This window comes from Mesoplodon bidens, assembly GCF_964165515.1.
Source record: "Mesoplodon bidens genome assembly, chromosome: 9".
NCBI classification, from domain to species: domain Eukaryota; kingdom Metazoa; phylum Chordata; class Mammalia; order Artiodactyla; family Ziphiidae; genus Mesoplodon; species Mesoplodon bidens.
The window spans coordinates 7,835,896-7,859,586 of record NC_138166.1 but is presented as its reverse complement, the minus strand read 5'-3'; the positions used below and the strand labels follow the sequence as shown (position 1 = coordinate 7,859,586).

General features: G+C 38.3%; 1 protein-coding gene across 2 annotated transcripts in view; it reads right to left on the bottom strand.

Moving 5' to 3' along the window:
• The window catches only part of MAGI2 (membrane associated guanylate kinase, WW and PDZ domain containing 2), a gene marked incomplete at its 3' end in the record, with an annotated part of 1,332,164 nt that overhangs the window by 208,520 nt on the left and 1,099,953 nt on the right, over positions 1-23,691 (bottom strand). For both annotated transcript variants that reach the window (XM_081243891.1, XM_081243892.1), the window contains exon 10: positions 15,394-16,032. In XM_081243891.1, coding sequence (XP_081100017.1) covers positions 15,394-16,032 — 639 coding nt within the window. The remainder of the gene's footprint in view (positions 1-15,393; positions 16,033-23,691) is intronic.

Sequence of the window (23,691 nt, the reverse complement as noted above, 5' to 3'; positions counted from 1 at the left end):
ACAATGTCCTTGCTTGGTGTATAGCTTGTGACATGCATGACACTTTTCACATTATGATGAGGTACCTTGTCATTGATGTTTATTCATATTTCTTATATCTGGGGACCATAAATTGTCCATCCTTCTGTCTACACACACATTCGTTGAACTTGGTCCAATTACTTAACACTGAGTCTAAGTTTCTTTACCCATGGAAACTGGGTTGAGGAGGGAAATGTGAGGAGACCCAGTGAACTTTAAAACATACACCAGTAGCTTGAGTGTACCTCAAAAGCCTGAAATGAGTCGTATTACAATATCATGTTACAAAAAAAGATTTCATCTCACACTTTCACATAATCGGTAGTTATACGTCCCTGATGTGCACATCAAGGTGCAGACAACATATTAGAAATATCAAGGGGAGACTATCTACTATATGTGTGACCCCAAACCATTCCCTTATTCCTGGACACACAAGAATACAACATGTCCCAGCCTCTTATGATTAATGGGGCCTCAAACTGAGTTCTGATCAACTAACTGTAGGAGGAAGTGAAATACACCTCACGGGGCTGGCCCCATAGCCTCTTGCATGATCCTCTATTCTTTTGTTTGCACTTTATCTGCCAGCTGGTTAGAGAGGACCCAGCTGGGGACTTCAAGCTTGGCTTTAGGGCATGGAGATCTACCAGGGAGAAGAAGCCTGGTTCCATGAGCCACTATGTGGAGGAGAGTTGTCCAGGAAATCTGCGATCCAGGAACATATGCGTTGGAAATCATATAAGTGAGAAACAGACTTTTATTGTGCTAAGCTTCTGAGACCCAGGGTATATTTGTTAATACAGCAGCCAGTAAGCCAAGGTCATTCACACCTCCATGGTGTGGATTTGTTTTTTGTTTGCTGTGTCATATACACTGTTTTTTCTTTTTTTTAAAGTATTTTTTTATAGTTGTGTTCTGAAAAATTTATTAATTTTTTATTTTATTTATTTTTGGCTGTGTTGGGTCTTTGCTGCTGCACGTGGGCTTTCTTTAGTTGCAGAGAGTGGGGACTACTCTTTGTTGCGGTGTGCAGGCTTCTCATTGCAGTGGCTTTTCATTGTGGAGCACAGGTTCTAGGTGTGCAGGCTTCAGTAGTTGTGGCTCGTGGGCTCTAGAGCGCAGGCTCAGTAGTTGTGGCGCACGGGCTTAGTTGTTCCGCGGCATGTGGGGTCTTCCCGGACCAGGGCTCGAACCCATGTCCCTTGCATTGGCAGGTGGATTCTTAACCACTGTGCCACCAGTGAAGTCCCATATATACTGTTTTCTGCTGATATCAAGTGGAACGTTGGATTACATGATATTGATTGTGGAATATCCACTTTGATTTTCACCTAATCTCTGGATAACACTATTTTCAAATAACCAGTGCTTTTCTCTCTCTCAGAAATATTCTTGTAACAGATCCTTATTATTGGTGAGTATTGACTCTCTCTTATTTTAGATAAAATCTCTTTTGATGACCTCTTAAGTCTTTTGTTGTGGTGATGGTTCTAAGTGCTTCTTTAAAAGTATCTTTTATAACTTTAACTAACTAGCTGCTTACATATTTCTCCAAACAAGTAGTGACATGAAATAAACACCAAAATATTTGGGGTAAAGGGGCATGATATTTGCAACTTAGTCTTAGATGGTTCAGAAACGCACATTCACCGATGCACACACATACACAAAGCAAATGGGGAAGAATGTTAATAGCAATGTGGGTCAGTGGTATTCAAAGTTCTGTATTCTACACTTGGAATTTTTATGTGAATTTGAAACTACTTCTAAACCAAACAAATTTTTTTTAGAAAAAAATGTTAGCATTATTAAAAATGTCAGTACTTCTTATAGCTTTGCTTTTAACATTTTCTCTGTGCAGTTTAAAACTCATTATACAATATTTTTAATAACATGCTTTTTGAACTTTTGAAACAGGAGTTCTCTACATAGACATAATTCTCTGTGTCCATTATTTTTATACTTTGCCCTCAAAGTTCTGATATAGTCTATGCTGCTTCTCAAATACTCTGAATTCTATTTGAATGTAAAACAAAGAGAAGATGTGTATTACTGATACTATTTATTATTATATTGTCAGCATGGGAAGGGAATATTCTGATCTAGTGAAAACTTTTGGTATCATCTTTTCTAGAAATAAGAAGAAAAATTTTCAAATATTAATCAACTGTAATTTATGGGAGGTTCACAAATTAAGTAGGGAACTTTGTTGCATTTTAATATAAATAATAGTACAATACATGACAAGGATTGATTAGTAGTCACGCTGGAGTTGCTTTATTCCAGACATCAAATAACAGCCTCCTTGGGTAGAAAGTATAATGATTCCCGATTCCATACTAGACTGAGCATCAGCCAAATTATTTATAAATAAACTAATATGTTTCTTGAACCACTGAAACAGGAGAAATATTAGCCAACCTAATCAAGAAAATAGCACCTATAAGACTTGAGAATAATAGAGATATTCTTAGGTCAAGGGGAAAATGGAAGAAAAAAATTAGAGGATACTTGATTCAATTCTATTTAAATACATTTGGAAACATGAATAAAAGAGACAATTTTGTAGGCTATAATATAAATTATAAAAAACAAGTCCAGCCAAGACAGAAACTCTAAGAAGATGAGTTACTATGGAAGAAATTGAGAAAGTTGTAAAAGGTTATCCCTCTCCTTACCAAACCAAACCCACTAGAACTAGATAATTTCCAAGGTGTATTATATCATAACCTCAAGAAATAGATAACTTCAATGTTACTTAAATCATTTAGAGCAGAGAGACAAGGAAAGCTACTGATTGCTTTTATGACACCAGCATAACTTTGAGCAAATCAGAACAAAACAAGATCCAAAAAAGAAAACTTGGGACCAAACTCATTTATTGATGTTGATGCAAAACTATATATAAACAAATAGAAACTAGGGACACCTTATAAGCATAATGTAGTTTATTCCAGGAATGAAAGGATAGTTCAATAATAATAAAACTCTTAATGTGATTTATCACAGTGATAAATCAAAGGAGAAAATAATGATCATCTCCATAGATGCCTTTTTAGCTTTTGATAAAATTCATTACCCATTTTTGATAAAGATTCTTAATAAAATAGGAATTGAAGGGTACTTCCTTAACATGATAAATAAAAGTCAGTACTGTGTTTGTATAAAATGAGACAGTTTTCATTTAAGCCAGGAATAAGATAGGAATTTCTATAATCCCCACTATTAATCAACAATGTTCAAGATATAACAGTCAAATGTATTAAATAAGACAAATCAGAGGTATGCAAATAGGAAGGGAGAAGGCAAAGTGACTGTAATTTGTAGGTGGTATGATTATATGCCCCCATATCCTATGAAACGAACTGAATAAAATATAAGAAACATTAAGATAACCCAGTAAAGTGGCTGGTGATAAAATTAATATTCAAGAATAAAACTCCATGAGGATAAGGAGATAAGTGACAAATACACAAGGGACATATTTATGTCGGCATTTATTGTTTTGTCACCCTCCGAAGGAATGTCAACTCCATGGGAAAAAGCATGTGCTTTATTTTGTTTATTGCTTTACCTCCAGTGCCAAAAAAATGCCTAGTACATAGTAGGCACTCAAGAAGTGTTTGTTGAGGACCTCCCTGGTGACTCAGTGGTTAAGAATCAGCCTGCCAGTACAGGGGACATGGGTCTGAGCCCTGGTACAGGAAGATTCCACATGCTCTGGAGCAACTAAGTCCCTGTGCTACAACTACTGAGCCTGCACTCTAGAGCCCACGAGCTGCAACTACTGAGCCCATGTGCCACAACTACTGGAGCCCACACGCCTAGAGCCCATGCTCTGCAACAAGAGAAGCCACCGCAATGAGAAGCCTGCGCACCACAACAAAGAGTAGCCCCCGCTCTCTGCAACTAGAGAAAAGTCCACGGGCAGCAAAAAAGACCCAATGCAGCACCCCCCCACAAAATTAATTAATAAAAAATTAAAAAAAGAAATATTTGTTGAAATAAGGAATGAATCTATAATACAGATTTACTCTCTTGTGCAGATACATCACTTTTTAATAATAGATAAAAAATGAAAGCAACTAAAATATCCATTAGTTATGATTAAATAAGCTATTAAAAATAATGAGGTATATTTCTGAACTAATATATAAAGCCCTCTAAGATAAACTGTTAAGTTAAAAAAAGCAAGGCACTGGGCCATAATACAAGTCTCGACACATTTAAAAGGACTGAAATCACACAAAATATGTTCTCATCCAAGGAAAAATTATTAGAAATCAACAGAAAAGTACTGGGAAATCCCACATGTTTGAAAAATAAACAACTCATTGCTAAGTAACCTATGGGTTAAAAAAGAAATCACAACAGAAATAAGAAGATATCTTGAGCTCAATAAAAAAGAAAACACACAATATAAAAATTTATGGAAGTCAGCTAATGAATTGCTTACAGTGAAATTTATAGCTTAAAATGCTTTTATTAGAGAGAACTAGAGTCATTACTCTAAGCTTTCACCTCAGGATGACAGAAAAGGCAATGTAGATCAAACACAAAATAAGGAGAGGAGAGGAAATTACAAAGGTCAAAGTAGAAATAATTGAAATAGAAAACAGAAAAACAATGAAGCCAAAAGTTGGTTCTTAAAAAGGAATTTTATAGAATTTTGTTAAAAACCTTATTCTAACAAATTTGACAATTCAGATGAATTGTAAAAATTCCTAGATATACATAAAATACCAAAACTGATTCAAGAAGAAACAGAAAATTAGAATAGACCTAAATCAAGGAAATAAATTTAATTAGTAATTAAAAATCATTCTATGAGTAAAAACCCAGCCTAGATGTCTTCATTGGTGAATTCTATCAAAACTTTTAAGAGGGAAATAATATCAATCTTACACAAACTCAGAAAATAGAGTGCGAGGGAGAGGCCAATATTATCCTGACAAAAAAGCCAGACAGACTACACGAAAAGAAAATTATAGAACACCTCTGCCAACAGGTTCAAAAGTCTTAACAAAATATAAGCAAAGAGAATCTAGCAACATACAAAAAGAATTATACACCATGACCAAGTGGGGTTACCCCAGGAATGCAAAAGTAGTTTAATATTTAAAAATCATGTAAAGCACTATATTAATGAAGGACAACACTACATGATCATCTCAATAGTTGCAGAAAAAAATTTGATGAAAGCCAAGACATATTGATTATTAAGATTCTCAACAATTTAAGAGTAGAAGGTTGGAATTTTCTCAACCTGATAAAAAGCATATGTTGGGCTGCACCCCACAGCCTACAAGGCCAGTGCTTGTCCAGCTTTATGACCTAAGAAACAGACTGGAGTCAGAAACAGAGACATCAATGGTTTAACGGACTGGGGAGCATACCCATCTGAAGCAAGGTTCTGGAGTGACACCCCACCGTGTGCGGCGGGTGGTAGGCAAGATGCAGTGGGGTCTTTGCTTGGGGGGGGTGGGGGGAAGGGGAGATTACCAGTTATAGGGGAATTGATGTCAGGTGGGCTCATTAGTTACCAGGTAAACCAGCAGAGGGGCACGCCCCTCACCACCACTTTGATAACAACAGTCACCAGCTGGGGCCTGGGGCAAGTACATGGGAAGGTCAGTCATGTGTGTAGGGTTTAGGTGAAGCAGGCACTGGTCGGGCAGGGGATGTCCAGAGAGCCAAAGACCAGACATCTTGAGTGGCCTGAACATACACTCCACCCCTACATACCCGGCAAGACCCTTACAATCTCGGTCTGCCCTTCCTCTGAGATATCCCTGGGGTCACATATGTAGGGGGCACTGCAACCAGATACCACAAATACAATACAGACAACAGCAGCCAGAGAGGATCAAGAGTAAGCCACCTAGTATGCTCAGAACAGTCATTTGCCAGGATGTGGGCAAATTTTGGAGCCAAGCGCTTAATGGGTCAATGTAAAGGGAGTCAATAGCAGCAGTGCCCTGTCCAGTTATCAGGAAGGTAAGACCATCCCTGGTTTTCACAAACCCCGAGCCACCCCCCCACAGGGAGGGGTAGGCTCGGCTTTAAAACGAACATTCTGGCGGCCTAGCCAGGAGTCAGCAGTCACAGTAGAGGTCTGCCACCCCATGTTATGTTAGGTGCCTTTAGGGGTGGACCCATTAGGTCTTTCCAAACCAAAGACAGTTAATCCCACTAGTTGGGCTTGGGTGTCCAGAAGCCAGCCTATTCTATTCCACACAACATAGCCCAGTGGTGCTCATGGGCAGCCAGTTGTACAGGAATGTTTACTGTCAGGGGTCCTTCTGATGTATGGGCATGTGGGACAGGAAGATGGTGAGTCTTTTCCCCCATTGCCACAGTCAGAATAGCCAGGTCAATTTTTCATGAAAGTCTAGAGGAGTACAACAATGGTATCTCACTGTAGACCCAGCAATTAACAGACTCATTTTTGCAGTGAGGCTAGTGTTGTTACTTAGTCCTTGAATAAATTTCCTTTGCTCAGGCTAGGGATGAAATGTAAGACATCTAATAAGCACAACACAGAGCAGATCACAACCATTAATCAAAATACAAGCAGAAACCGCATCTGAGGTAATACCACACCCGCCTGTGGTTTTGGCCTGGTCTGCAATACAGTTCAAAAAACTCAAGTTTTCAGTAATACCACGTATACAATGGCCACCTAGTTTTACCTTGGATATATGAACAACAGCTATTTCATTCTGACTTTCAAATGCATTCCCTTCCTCAATGGCCAAAGCAGCTGTACAATGCCTATCTGAAAGACCACAAAACAGGCTACTCTGGTCGGTAAAATTCAAGTTAAACCATGTATAAGCCTTCGGGCTTCCCCATACTTCAATGTGTGCAGATTTTGCCATCATTTCCCCTTTCGATTGCAAATCTTTCAATAGAAAGTACTGATGAGCAAAATATCCTTCCCTTGATGCTGGGTGCTAGCTCCTACCCCAGGTGCAGATCATGTCCCTCGGTGCCAGGCCTCCTTTATATTCGCCTAGTCATTCGAGTTGGGGGAGCACTAATCAGATCACGTGAAAAGGCTCAGAGGGCTGTTGATGGGGAAACACTTAATAGGCTATACATTTTATCGCTTATACCCAACTGTCACACAAGCACTGAACATGTGCTTTTAGCAACAGACTTAAAGCAAGCAGTGTCACACTTCATGAGTGGTTATACTCTGAGACAATTTCACTAGATACTTTTCTTTCCATCCAGAACATCAGGGCAAAAGTATGGCTAGCACAATAACATTCATAAATACAGTCCTCAATCAAAAGAACTAGAATTTAATATCCATTGAAACATAATATTGTTCTCTCTAAAATTAGCCTCATATCCACCAAACACAGCCAAATCAAGACTAATTTGTCTGTAAAACAAGTTTGGTCAATCGACTTTATAGGCTCCTCCAAACTGGCTGAGGGGGCTCAGGAGCTCAGATTGAATTCCCAAAAGGTCTCTCAAGGCCAGGAAAGCCACGCCAAAGCCCTGCTATCAGGCTCTGCCTTGGTGGATTTTTCTCTTCTAGAAGTCCCCAGAATATTGAGATTCCTGCACATGTCAGGAGACAGTCTTTTCCATTTTCCTTGTAAGGCTGCTCAGAACCCAGGAGTCTCTAATTTCTGGAGGGACCAGGCAGAGAGAAAAGGAAAATGCTTCAATTCTACCCACAGGTGTAGTTTACCAAATTGCTATAAATCATAACCAACTTGAGGGGAAGGGCTTCCCTATATCTGGAAAACACAGATCAAAACCAGAAACATTCCAGACAAAACCCATAAAAATTATAACCATATTCAGCAGTTCACTCAGTAACCAATCCTTTTTTTTTTTTTTTTAACTTTTCATGAAGCCATCAGGTCTTCCATTAGGATTCTTTAAGTTCTTATCCAGTTCAGATTATACCCAGTATAATCTGAAATTTACCACGGACCTGTTATTGTCAAAAGGTCCTTCCTATGAATCTTCTTGAAGATGAGGCATTTTTGCAAAACCATCAGAGTAAAACAATAACTGTCTATAAAAGACAAAAGACTTAAAAAGACACCTGATTAAGCACCTGATTACAATGTACTCAATAAAGAAACTTGTTTACAATAACTAGAATTGTGACTGATTATACTCTTAACCCGTAAAAACCTTAATCTCTGGCAAAAACCAAGAAGCAAGTAACTGTGCATTTCTGATTGGAAAACTTCATGCATTAGTCTTCCTCTCCTAAGCAGGTAAAGGTAGGTAAACTGAGACCTGCTCAGCAATTAATGTTCCGATATTTTATCCTATTTGAAATGACCCTTGAATTCTCTTCTTTCAACTTTAGTTTCAAGTTACCAGAATCTGGAGAGACTATTTTAGATAGATATTCGCAAAACATAATTATTTCTATAGAGTTTAACTAAAAGCTCTTTTTTCTCCTTTACTCTTAGAGATCACAGAAGATTAAAGTTCCAGAGAGGCCAGGTGGATCATTTGCATCTCAAAGGCACCAGAGAAATACAAAAGAGAAATTCCTTCTAGAAAGCTAGCTTAACCAATTACAAAAGGTTCACTTTGATACAACAGCAGAGGCATTAGAGGCCACTGTTCTCTAATCTCTTGGCAGCCCCAGAGTCATCAAGGACAGCCACCATAAGACTCCATATACTAGTAGATAGCCACCCCAGGATTTCCCCAAGTTTCGGGCTCACCCCTGGAACTCTGGGGCCCCGCATGTTAGTGGACGGCCACCTCAGGACTACTCCCGCAACTTTCCATCCCCCACTCTGTATTTCCCTACGTCTCGGCGCTCCCGGGAGTTTCCTCAGTCTCCAGGCTGGCTCCGCCAATTGTTGGGCTGTACCCTGCAAGCCTACAAGGCCTCTGCTTTCCCAGCTTTAAGACTGAAGAAAGAGCCCGGAGTCTGCAACAGAGACATCAATGGTTTAATGGATGGGGGAACTTACGTTCTGAAGCAGGGTCCTGAAGCAACACCTCACAGTCTTCTTCACTCACAGGGTCGGGCGGAAGGGGAGGTTACCAGTTAGAGGGGAATTGATGTCAGGTGAGCTCATTAGTTACCAGGGAAACCAGCAGAGGGGCACGCCCCTCACCACCCCTTTGATAAGAACAATCACCAGCTGGCGCCTGGGGCAAGTAGATGGGAAGGTCAGTCATGTGTGTAGGGTTTAGGTGAAGCAGGCACTGGTTGGGCAGGGGATGTCCAGAGAGCAAGAGAACAGCCATTTGAGTGGCCTAATCATACAGCATATAAAAATTACATCAAAAAAAGCATACTTAATGGTTAAAGGCTAATACGTTGCCACTAAAATTGGCAATAAGGCAAGGGTGTCCCCTCATAATTATTTCTATTTGACATCGTACTGGAGGTTCCAGCTAGTGTAATAAAGCACAGAAAAGGAATCAAAGACATACAGCTTGGGGCTTCCCTGGTGGCGCAGTGGTTGAGAGTCCGCCTGCCGATGCAGAGGACATGAGTTCGTGCCCTGGTCCGGGAAGATCCCACATGCCGCGGAGCGGCTGGGCCCGTGAGCCATGGCCGCTGAGCCTGCGCTTCCGGAGCCTGTGCTCCGCAGCGGGAGAGGCCACAACAGCGAGAGGCCCGTGTACCGCAAAAAAAAAAAAAAAAAGACATGCAGCTTGGAAAGAAAGAAATAAAGCTTTACTACTAGATGACATAATAGTCTATGTAGAAAATCTGATGGAATTTACAAAATAAGAAAAAGCCCCCAGAACGGAGTGTAACAGGGTTACAGTGTACAAGATCAAAACCAAAAATCATATGTATTTCTATATATTAGCAATAAATAATCTGAAAATGGACAATGTTCCATTCACATTCACAATAATATCAAGAAGAATAAAATCGCTAGAAATAAGTTTAACAGAAGTACAAGATCTCTACATTAAGAACTACAAACCATTGCTGAGAGAAATTAGAGATTCAAAATATATTTGCAAATTATTTATCTTCTAAGAGACTTGTAATCAGAATGTAAAAAGGACTTTTACAACTTAATAAGAAGACAACAAACAGCTTAATAAATATATAAATGGGCAAAATATTGAGTAGGCATGTCACCAAAGAAGAGATATACCATATTTATGAATGGAGAGATTTAAGTTGGCAATTCTCCAAAAATTGTTCTATAGACTGAATGCAACATCAGAATCTCAGCAGGCCTTTTACTTAAAAATATAATTAAAAAGTTGATCCTAAAGTTTATATGGAAATGAAAAGGACCTAGAATAACCAAAATAATTTTGAAAAAGGAGACAAAAGTTGGAGGATTCATACTACTTGATTTCAAGACTTAATATAAAGCTAATTTAGAGAGTGTGGTATGACAATGAGGATAGACATATAGGTCAATGGGAGAGAACAGAGTCTAGACATAAACCTTCACATTTATGTAAATTCAGTTTTGACAAAAGTGCCAAGGCAATCCAAGCGGAAAGGATTTTTTTTTAAACAAATAGTGCTAGAAAAATTGGATGTCCAAATGCAACCAAATGCACTTAGATCCTTACCTTACACTATGCTCAAAAATGATCTTGAAATAGTTTATAGGTCTAAATATCGGAGATAAAACTAAAGAACTTCTAGAAGAAAGCAGGAAAAACTTTGTCATCTTGGATTAGGGAAAGACTTCTTAGATCTAACACAAAAGAATGATTCATATAAGAAAATACTGATAAATTGGACTTCATCAAAATTAAAAACTTATGTGCTTCAAAAGGAAGTATTAAGAAAATGAAAAGACAAGCCACAGACTGGGAGAAAATAATTGCAAATCATTTATCTTTTAAAAGACTTGTAATCAGAATGTAAAAAGGACTTTTACAATTTAATAGGAAGATGACAAACAGCTTAATAAATATACAAATGGGCAAAATATTGAGTAGGCATGTCACCAAAGAAGATAATTAATGCTAATAAACATATGAATACATGCCATGGTAAACACATGAAAAAATTAGAGAAATGTAAATTAAAACCACAAAAAGGCATCATTATATAGGCACTAAAATGGCTATAATCAAAATGACTAGCTGTACCAAGTATGGGCAACAATGGGCAGAAACTGGAAACCTCACACATTGCTAGTGGGAATGTAAAATGGTATAGCCATTTTGGAAAACATTCTAGCTACTTCTGAACAATTTAAATACGCACTTATCATATAACCCAACTGTACCACTCCACTCCTACCACTCCACTCCTATCTACTCAAGAAAAGTGAAAATGTATGCACATACAAACACATATCCAAATGTTCACAGCAATGTTATTTACAAATGCCAAAACCTGGAAACAACTCACATGTCCATGCACTGGTAAACGGATTAAAAAAAAAAATGTGGTACCCCTACAATGGAATACTACTCAGCAATAAAACAAAACAAACTACTCATACATGCACCTACGTGGGTAGATCTCAACAGAATTATGTTAAGTAAAAGACTACATACTGTACGATTCCATTTACAAAAATTTCTACAAAGGCAAAACTATCCAGAAAGCATATTAGTGATTATCTGAGGGCTAAAGGAATTGGGATGATGGATGTTCTAAGGATTATGGTGATTGCTGCATGACTATATCATTTTAGCAAAACTTATTGAAGTATATAATTATAATTGGTGAATTCTATGGTATGTAAATAATACCACAGTGATGTTTCTTAAAGAATAAAACACACCCTAAAAACCAAGATATTCAGAGCAAGACGTGTATGTATAATATCATTCTATTTATGTTAAACATACTACATATATTCATATACATGCTAGTTAAGGCTACAAAATTTCTAGAAATGTGTGTATACAAACAATATGTTTGCCTCTAGGAAAAGGACTGGAATCCTGGGAAAGGAGAGATAATTACTTTTCATTGTATACCTTCTGACACTATTTGTTTGAAAAAATTAAACCACATAATCACTTTATAAATAAAAAAATCCTAGTAAATAATGTAAAACAACCATAATCCAGACACAAAGACCCAGGTGTATGAATTTGCTCTGGAAGATTTATGCTTATCTGAGTGAGGCCATAAGCACTTATGAGTAGCCTATAATAAGATAATCAAGGTGAATTTCATCACAAAAACATGGTGTTAGTTCCTATTAATTTCAGAGAGCTGACTACAAATTGTGGGAATCCGGGAAAACATAAGAGGATTTGACTAGAAATACTTTAAGCATTACAGGGTATTACATTCTGCAATTCTACACTAGCCACAAAATACAAACAAATCCCTTGTCCCCAAACACAAACAAAATGCAACCAAAACTTTGAATACTCGATTTCTATATCTGTCTGCAAAAATACTGAATCACTATGCTGTACACCTGCAACTAACACAATATTGTAAATCAACTATACCTCAATAAAAACAAACAAACAAATGAACAACAAAAAAAAAACTTTGAATACTTGGGGATTAAATGGGGGTGGGAGAGAGTGGAGGGAAAAGGAGCAAGAACAGGGTAGTCTAGCTGATAGCAGGCAAACAAATGTTTTCAGAAAAGGTACAAATGGAAATAATATAAATACATACTATATATATATATATATATATATATATATATATATATTTTTTTTTTTTTTTACGCGGGCTTCTCACTTTTGTGGCCTCTCCCGTTGCGGAGCCCAGGCTCCGGATGCGCAGGCTCAGCGGCCATGGCTCACGGGCCCAGCCGCTCCGCGGCATGTGGGATCTTCCCGGACCGGGGCACGAACCCGTGTCCCCTGCATCGGCAGGCGGACTCTCAACCACTGCGCCACCAGGGAAGCCCTATATATATTGATAAACGATCTCAGAATACTTTTTTCTGCTACATCATGCCTTTAAAAAAGGTATTATATATAAAAAGTGCCCAAACTTGTTTCTATGAATCATACAGTGGATACTGCAAAGTGATTTTCAGTTATATCATTTAATATCAAGAACCTGTTCCAAAGATTTGATTTTCAATTGCACATTAAGAACATATGGCTATTTAATTAAGGATATTTGTTTTAATCTTAAGCAATGGGTGAAATTAAAATACACTGTCAATATTTAATTATCAAGATTCAAGTGCTATTTTGTAATAATGCTTGAAGGCCACATTTAAGACTTCTGCTATCATATTAATTTCTTTTTTTTAAGATGGGAACATAGCACTTTGTATAGTGTTGCTCATAAATGCCTAGCATTTGGTGTCCATTTTCACACAAAAATCAATAATGTAAATACTTCCTTGAAGGGAAAACACCTGCAGAGAGGGCCAAATACATCATACAAGGTGCTTCTTTCAACTTTGACTGCTTTCACTTGCATTTCAAACTGACAGGGCTTTCACCCTGTTTTTAGTTCTTCGAAGAGACAATCACATATGTTGGCCACACGTGTGCTCTTCACGCACAAGTTCCTCACAGTACTGCTCCTTCTGAAGCATCCCTGCTGTAGCTTTGGTGCTAATCTACACTCAACAGACATTTAATGAACACCTATGCGGCGCATTATACTGAGAACATTCCATCAGGTTAGGTAGTATTATCATCCCAATATAACAGACAAGACATCTGAAGCTTGTGGACTAAGTGTCTTAAGTCCCCAAATTGGAAAGCAGAAAACCAGGACTTAGCCTGAGCCCTTTCATTTATACCCTGTTTTCAAGTATCCTCTCTAGCTGTGACCCTTCCCTCCTTTCTCTCCCTAGTTTCACTGATAATCAAGAGCAGAGTAGCAAAGAAATGAAGGAGGTAGCCTCTGCTTAGCCCCATTCCCTTCCGCACAGAGCAGGTGGAAGGGAAGAAACACCTCCAGGGCTCAGAGCTCCTACCACAGTCCTCACCGCTCTCAGTTCTATACTTCACCTGGAACACCCAGCCCAGAACTTCAGCCCCAAGCCTGTTCCAGAGCTTTCTTCCCAGGGCACAGAAGGCACTATGGGTAATTATTATTATTATTATTATTATTTTAATATATATATATTTTAAACAAGTTTATTTTCTTTTTTTAAATTTATTTATTTATTTTTGGCTGTGTTGGGTCTTTATTTCTGTGCGAGGGCTTTCTTTAGTTGCGGCGAGTGGGGGCCACTCTTCATCGCGGTGCACGGGCCTCTCACTGTCGCGGCCTCTCTTGTTGCGGAGCACAAGCTCCAGACGCACAGGCTCAGTAGTTGTGGCTCACGGGCCTAGTTGCTCCGCGGCATGTGGGATCTTCCCAGACCAGGGCTTGAACCCGCATCCCCTGCATTGGCAGGCGGACTCTCAAGCACTGCGCCACCAGGGAAGCCCTATGGGTAATGATCGATAGAGCATCCCTGTAGTAACAGAAGTGTCCTGAGCAACGCTATTTACAACAATGAAATGATTTTTCTATCGGGACACAGTTCCCATTGGTCCTTATGGGGATTATCAAGACCGTGCTTGAGCTTGGAAGGAGTTGAACCAGCTTCCACATGCTAGCCTGCAAACCTATGCACAGTTCAGAGTATCACTTCCTTGGGAAAAATCAGCTTTCTTAATTAAGTCAATGGAAACCAGTTTGAAGCCTCCACAACTGAAACATTAATGAACTTTTGGAATACAACCCACTTATACTCGGGAATTCAAACTTTACCCTCTCAGTTCACAGCCATATATATATATGTGTGTGTATATATATATGTATTTTTTTTTCCCCTTTAGCCATGCCGCATGGCCTGCAGGATCTTAGTTCCCCAACCAGGGATTGAAACCACACCCTCAGCAGTGAAAGCTCAGAGTCCTAATCACTGGACCACTGGGGAATTCCCCACAACAATATATATTTGTAAGACTGAAAACACTATTTTTCTTGTGCTTAATATAATATAGGAAAAGATACATTCTCAAAATTAAAAAGCACAGCTTCCTGGACTCATGTTTTTCTTGCTTACTCTTTTACCTTCATTTTTTAAAGTATGATTTCACAGACTTGTGGTTGCCAAGGGGGAGGGGAGGTGGGGATGGATTGGGAGTTTGGGATTAGCAGACACAAACTACTATATATAGAATGGAAAAACAACAAGGTCCCACTGTATAGCACAGGGAACTATATTCAATATCCTGTGATAAACCATAATGGAAAAGAATGTGAAAAAGAATACACACACACACACACACACACATATCTGAATCACTTTGCTGTACAGCAGAAATCAACGCAACATTTGTAAATCAACTATACTCAGTAAAGTTAAAAAAATAAAAATAAAAATTTAAAAAGTGCCATTTCATTCAACTCCAGAGAAACTTCCATTTTTTTGATATTATTATAAAGGTTCTACTACTTCACCTGCATACTGATTGCTGAGCCAGTGTTTATCTTACCTCCTCGATGGATAATCAAAGAAGTCTCGCTTCCAATGGGACAGTCCTTAAGTATATCCACTACTTCCGTATGGCTCAGGTTCTGTACATTCTGCTGGTTGATCTCAACAATGAGGTCGCCTTCACAGAGGCCAGGGCATCCCTGAATGTCAAGTATTTGTTTCACCCGCTGTCCTGTAGGACTGTCTGCAATGGTGAAGCCAAAGCCCTGGGCACCTTTCACAATGGTTAAGGTCATAAGTTCAGCTTGGGTGGCCCCAGATGAAGCCATAGATACATTGTCGTCATGGACAGGTGGTGGATACGTGCTATCTAGCTGACCGTCAGCTGGCATTGAGTGCAAAGTATGAGGCGGCCGATCTGTTATATCTGGAACCGACTGTGAGGTCCGAGAAATGTATTCCAAATATGTTTCATAGTTATGTCTTCCATTGACCATCACTGGAGGTGGCCTCTCCATTATTGCAAGGGGTGGCACCATGCTGTTAGCAGGATCTTCAGGATCAAAGGGCAAAGGGTAGCCACGACACAACACTAAGTTGACACTCTGACCAATAGGAACAGACTGGAAAAGTTTGACTACATCTGCATGAGTGTGTCCAAGGACACAAACTTCATTAATATAGACAATGACATCACCTGCAAGGGAAAAAAAGAAAGAGATTGACAACATGAGGTAAGTTCAATTAACGCTGACATAGAGAAATGGAATTATTTATGAGACTAGTGAAAGATGTGCTCTGTTTCTCGGTAAGCAGTGAGAAGATCAATTAGAATAGTATTTAAATTCCCTGTAGGTGACTCAAGGTTACAATAGGTCTGCCGACAAATATAGTGATTAAATGCTGAAAAAAATGTTATTTGGTTATTCCTGAAGTTCAGAAACAACTCCATATTCAGAAAGAAAGGTTTAGAAGAATTTGTACCTTGAAGAAGCACACATTCTATGCTTCTTTTTCATCTTCAGGGCAATTCAGTTAATAGAATTTTCAAATTATTGAGAAGTGGTGGTCATAAGTTTTGGATGAAGAACAAAGCCCAGTATATGGGTTTTTTGTTCTCACTTGTCTGAGTCAACAGTCTTTTTTTTTCCTTTTTATGGAAGAGGAAAATATTTGCCCATTTTATTTTATCTCTCTATAGCAAAGTGTAATTGCAAAGGTTCCATTGTATACACAAGTAAAGATCAAGAGGACAGATTTGGGGATCAGGGATCTGGGTCCATATCCTGGTTCTACTACTTAGCAGATCTGTGCGACTGGGCAAGTGACTTACCTGCTTTGAGCCACAGTTCCTCATTTGTAAAGCTGCTGTGAGGGTGAAATGAGATGATGCAGGAAAAGGGCTTGGCACAATGCCTGACATATGGTGAGTGCTCAATAAACGTGCACCATTATCAATATTATTGTTGCTACAATAGGAGGAAGGGGATGTGAGACCCTGGCTTTCAAAAAGGAAGCTGCCAAAGACTCATCCTCTCATCTTAGGTGATATACCTTAGGTGATATTTAAGTGATATTTCTGCAGATCTTTTCAAAAAAGGCATTTGTCCTTTCTCCCCAATGAATTTAATCACAGAGTTACAGAAGCCCACTGATCAGAAGTTAACTTTATGTTATTAAAAATGTCCTGAAGGCAAATTATTCATTATAAAATATATCCAGAAAAACAATATTTCCTTCTTAAAATGCAGGGAAAACATGTTTGTTTGAGATATTATTTAAAAAATTCAATTATGTGTGAATAACAGTTTAATTTTTGGAGCACTGCTCTATCATGGCTTGATATTTTTACCCTCAAAAACCATAATATTTGAGAATTGAACTTGCAAATTGAGATTGTGCCTGACTATGCTGAAGAGTATATGAGAGATTAAAAGACATGTTTTCAAAGATTGTCAAATGAGTAATTCAACAAATATCAGTCTATCAGGATAATTCTGAAATGGGTAGTGTAAATGGCTAGGGATTTCATTCGGAGACATCATTGCCCATCAAAATTGCAGACATCAAACATGAAAAACAGAGTTGAATTTTCAGAGTTAAATACTTTTTTGGCTTCTCTTAGTTGTCTGACACAAAATGATTTCTCCACTAAATACACTTTAAAAATAAATAATTCTATGAATAGATCATTGCTGAGTAAAATGCTCTTAACTACATACACTCAGCTAACACTCTTTCCAAATGCTAGAGAACTGCTTGAAAGTGCTAAAGATATAGACAAAAAAGTAAAAACAAACAAACAAGCCAAAACAAAACAAAATAACATTTTTGTTGATCCAGGTTAGGTCTCATTCTGGAAAATGTCACAGACTATGTGATTGGTCAGATGGAACTTCACTCTTCAATTATGTCTATCAGAGAGGGTGCTGGTGTAATGGCTGGGACACTGGACCATGACTCAGGACTGAATTGGGATGGGCATCCACTCTCTGTTACTGTGACTTCTCAACAGACTGTGGCAGTTGGGAACGCTTTGGCATCATTGTTAACTCATTAAGGTCATGCCAGAGTCCCAGAGAAGTATCTGCTCCAGACAAACTTTTTTTCTTCTCCTCCTTGCCCCTTCTATTTTTAAAGTTACTATATATATTTATACACTGAAAGGTTGAAAGACTATAAATACTTGTGTACTACCATCCAGCTTAATGATTAGAACATTGCTTATATCAGTTCAAGCCCCCTGGGTAGCACCCTCTCCCACTTACCCTCCTTTACTGCCCTTTCCAAAGGTAACCATTGTCCCGCATTTGTGGTTTGTTAGTCACACGTACTTTACATTTTTATGACATATCTAGGTACACATAAACAAAAATCCTACATAGTTTAACCACTAAAGAATATCTCTTAAAATATGTTTTTGCATATTTTAAACCTTTTGTAAATGGTATACATATTAATCTTCTATAATATCTCAAAATGTATTTATGATACTTAACTCTTTTGATACATTTACCTCTAGTTCATTAATTTTCATTGCAATATCATATCTATTGGATGACTACATCATTATTTATTAATATTTATCCATTCTTTTGTTAATGGACACTGGGGTTCTTGTGAATTTGGGGCTATTAAAGATAACTCTGCTATGAACCTCTTTCCACGGCCCTTATGCACATATGGGAGAGTTTTTGTGAGGTATCTACCTCGGGGTAGAATTGCTGGACACAGGCCACTTGTGTCTTCAACTTCGTTAGAAACAGGAAATGGCTGACAAAATAGGTCAAATCGGTTTACACTCCCCTCGGTAGGGTATCAGAATTTTCGTTGTTCCCCATCTGACGCAATGCCTGCCATTCTCAGACTTTTAATTTTCAATAATCTAATGGGTGTGATCATGGTTTTAATTTGCATTTCCCACATTGCTAGTGAGGGTGAGCATCTTTTCATATGTTTATTGGCCATCTGGGTTTTCTGTTTAGTACCTCTCCTTTCCCCGTTTTTCCTATTAGGTTAGTCTTCTGTTTTTAAACACATTGACTATTTTTCTGCCCACCTCCATTCTTGATCCAACATCCTCTGTAGGTTTGGGAGGCTGCATGGTATAGTAGACATTACATGGAATAGGGAACCAAACGTCTTTGAACTGATTCCCAGCTCCATCACTTACTAGCTGTGTGACTTTCAAAACTAACTTAAATCCTCTGTGACTCGGATTCTTCAGAAGTAATGAGGAACAATAATAATAGCAACTTAGTGTGCTACAGGAAATAGCAAATGAGATCATACAGGTGAAAGTGTCTGTAAGCTGTAAATTGTTATGCAAAGGATAATTGCTATTTCACTAATTATTAATCTGTCCTTGGTTATATCTGTCTATAAAATCAGGACACTCCCACCAAGATATTCCCACTACAGTCATAATTAAGGATGAATATGAGTTCCTGAGTGGGCAAGTAAAAGGCAGGAAAGTAACAAATGCCATTTTCCTCTATAGCTCTCCCTAACTTTAAGCACAGTTAACAAACTCCCCAGCCCCTAAGCATGCTTTATTCTTCCTTCTGCTATGCCAGAAATTCACAGGAAAAAAGAACTAAGGGTAATGTTCAAAGCTCTCACAGTTCCCTGCCAGGTCTAAAGAGTAGTTATTTGAATTATAGTGATTAATATTGTCTATTATAGTGAGTTTTAATGTGATCTTGCTATTTAGAAACAGAATGAGAACTATTTGTGGTTCTTAGTAAGACTGCCTTCTAAAATTTATGGATATTTTCCACTCAGAGCCATTTTTCAAGTCATCAAGCAAGCAAGTGATAAAGGACCCTGCAATAATACCTTTGTGGAGCTACTCAGAAGGTTTCTGAATGTAAAAGATGAGGGGCCAGTTATCACAGGACAGAACTATCTAACAACTTGACACTACTTAACTGCTCACTTTAAAAGTAAATGGATGCCTAGGGCTTCCCTAGGTGGTACAGTGGTTAAGAATCCACCTACCGATTCAGGGGACATGGGTTCGATCCCTGGCCCAGGAAGATCCCACATGCTGCGGAGCAACTAAGCCCGTGTGCCACAGCTACTGAGCCTGTGCTCTAGAGCCCACACTCTGCAACAAGAGAAGCCACGACAATGAGAAGCCTGTGCACCGCAACGAAGAGTAGCCCCTGCTCGCTGCAACTAGAGAAAGCCCGTGTGCAGCAACAAAGACCCAACACAGCCAAAAATTTAAAAAACAAACAAATAAATAAATTTATTAAAAAAGAAAAGGAAATGGATGCCTAGACACTGTGTTATGCCAAAACTATTGTAGATGGAGACGTAAGCAAACATTTGCTTATTCAGAGGGAGAACTCATTGGGTAGGATATTTATAGACCATGCTGTATGAATGTCATTTACATGTTGTGAAGTAAAAATATGAGCCACCTGGTATGTGCCTTCTGATGGTGCCATGCCAAGTCCTGAGACAGACTGGGCTTATGAGCACAGAAATGGACATCATTAGGAAAACCAGCTCTAGGTCTAACCCTGTTGGCCTACTTAAATGGGAGAATTGAAAAAGAGTCACTTGATGTCTCCATCTCTCAATTTATTCTTTTATAACATTAGAATTAAGATATCTCCTCCATTTCCTCTTTCACAGGGCTACTGTGAGAATGAGATCATGCTTATGAAAACACTTTTAATTTTACCAAAGAAAGGTTCTCCATAAAAATAAGATGCTGCATTTCTTTTGAGAGCCTAGCACACATTTTCATGGCCATATTGCCTGCAAGGTTGCATTGTTTCCTACATGGCCATTCACTTTAGGACATATTGAGGTCAGATGGTTTTAGGGCTATTGCCTTCAGGTGTATTGGTCAAATATGGTGTGACTGATGAGCTTGGTGTCTCCAACAGGGCTGATCTCATAATGACCTGATTCCCAGTTATGGGATTTCAAAGTGCAAGTGAAGGAGAGTGAGGCTGATGAAGCAGGAAGTGTCAAATGCTGGCCTGTATGAGAAAATGTTCTAAGGTAATTGGTTTCTTTCTTAGTCATGGAAATCAAAATACAATATTGGATACCTCTTGGGTACTTCATCATTTTGAATAAAATAGAGCATTCTTTAGTAAAGCACTGATTGCTTAAAATGGAGGTATTTTTATACCTCTTTCCTCTGCTCCCACCTTCTTTGAGTCACTGTGGCTACACAACCTTCCTTTTCAGCTGCTCTCACTTACCACCTGCTGTCTACCTTCCTTAAGTACCACCTTGGACCAGACTAGAATAGTTCACTTCACACTCCATTCTGATCCTACTATCTCCTCTATTAACTTCAAACTACTCAATCTTCAGAACTGCTGCTTAACACTCTTTACCACTAGCCTTTCCAACTTGTTTTTGTATTCACCTGCCCCCCCCCATAAGTTACCTTTCTTAGGAAGCTGGTATCTTTACTGTTCATAATTCATAACTTGATAACTTGCCTTTTAATTTGAATCCTGCTGTTCCTCTATCCTCAAGTTCACTTCTTTTCTATGTATAACTTCATTCCAGATAATTCATTTCTTTCCTGACCTCTTCAAAGATATCTTCCATTATTCCTACACAGATCGCTCCTGTCTCATGTTTGTGACCATAAACTCACCTCAAACTTTATGCCTTTGTGAGAGTTTTCTACCTGTTCCAAGTTTTTTCCATAAAATATAGAGTATCATTACTATGCTGAGAACTTTTTAAGTATTTAGGATAAATTCTCATTAAATAAAGGATAGAAAGGCTTAGGAAAAGAAAAACTGGATTGGATTTCACAGCTAAATTCACTGCTGTGTTTCTAACTTGTTTTTGCCAAGTCACATAGATTTTTGTTAAAAGAAAAAAATAAAATCTCACTGACTACTCCTATCCCACCAATTACATGTATTTTACATTGAAAAATTACTATTTTTTGAGTTTCCTCTCCAGCTAATACAATTTGACTGCCTTTTCTTCTTTCTGAAGCTTGTGTTTTTTATAATAACAATATACGATTTTATTATAACAGCCAATTTTATTATAATATTGAATATTCATTTTCCCTTTATTCTATAACCCCCCAAGACATAATAAATTTTGACATGTACTTTTGGGCATGTGCCACTCACCACTTCAATGAAATTGAAAATAACTGTTCTTGATAAAATGTATTCCCCAAAGTGAAGCACTGTGGTATGTCAGATAGACAAATAAAATTAAAGCTGGGTCTCCTTGGGTTGTTCTTTGAGAAAGTCATTCATCAGTTTCATCATCTATAAAATGGACTAACAGTAGCTGTTCTATCTACCTTATAGGAAAGAGATGTCTGTGAAAATGCTCAGCTATCATGATATTACATATATAAATATACATATTAAAAATTTTAACAAATGACTGAAAAAGATTCAAAAGTAAGAATATCCTAAGAAGGAGAAAGAATAAGTAGTTCCATTTTTAAAAAAGAAACTGCTGAATTTTATTAAATTATTTGGCAGTTTGCTTGCAGAAATTTGAGAGGACAGATAATGTTCATCCTTGTAGCTGAATACACTGTTTCCCAACAAGGAAGACTAGTGCCTCATGAAAGTATCCTTAGATTCCTCATTCCCTTCTGGAATAGAAGTACAATGTGGTTAGGGTGGAGGGATCAGAAAGACAGAGCATGGGTGAACTGTGTGGCAGGGGCTGTTGGGGGGGTGGTGGATGGAACGTAGAACATCCACACGTGAGGGTCTTGGCATTTTCTCAACTATTTCACAAAGTGAGAAAGGTCTGATGATAAGTATCCCCCAGATAAATGGGCTTTTGCCTTGCTTTCTCAGTTTTCCTGATGAATTTGTTACAGGGTTCAATGCTTCTTATTGCCCCCAAATTTTTCCTTATGCCTAAATCTAATTCCTTTTGCTAAAAATCACTATTTCCTCAATTTCCATTCTCATAAAAGTGGAAGCATCAGTCTTTTGGAACAATTTAAAGTGGTTTCTAAAATTCCCAAATGGTCTCTTCAGAGTGCAAGTTATAAAAACAGCCAACAACTGGAGAAGATTCCATCGTGGAGGTTCTGGAACTTACCATCATTCTATTGACTTTAAACATCTGTCTTAGAAAGAGCATTATTGCAGACACCAACAAATTTTGCAGAAATGCAAAAGCAAATACTTAGGTTATGGAAGGTATAGGAGGCAGGACAAAAGCCTTCATCAGGAGAATTTTAGTTTGTTAATTCTTATGTGCTACATTATAAATGACATTGTGAATGAAAATGAGTTGAATTGATCTGTAGCACTAAAATAAGATGTTTTAATCCTCTTTCTTTTCTTTTTTACATTATAAAACCAAGTGTGGCATAATGGAAAGAGCACTGATTTAGGAGTCAGAAGGTTTATGTTTATGGCAGAAAGTTTATGCCAGGTATGCCAATAATTAGTGGTGTCAATCTCTGGGTCTTATCCCTCATTTGTTTACTAATTTATTCAGCAAAGATTTACTACCATGAGTCAGGCACCATAGCATAAATAGAGAAGATTGAAACAGATGATTTCTAAGACATTTTCTTCACTCTGAAATTCTAACACTAAGGTCCTTGGATTCTACCTCTTAGCTATGTCTGCAATTGTTCCACCACCCTAGGTTGGGAACTTACCCATTGTATGAACTCCTGCAACAGTCCCTTAGCTGGTCTTCCTGATGTCATAGCAGGAAAGACTAGGGAAGGAGGAGAGGGAAGCCTAGCATATGGAATGACTCAATGAGTCTGTGGGATTATGAGGTTACCTAATCTCACCCCATATTGACTAGGATTACATGGAGTTGTTAATAAGCCCCCTCTTCTGATCAGGATCGTCTCAGGAACCAG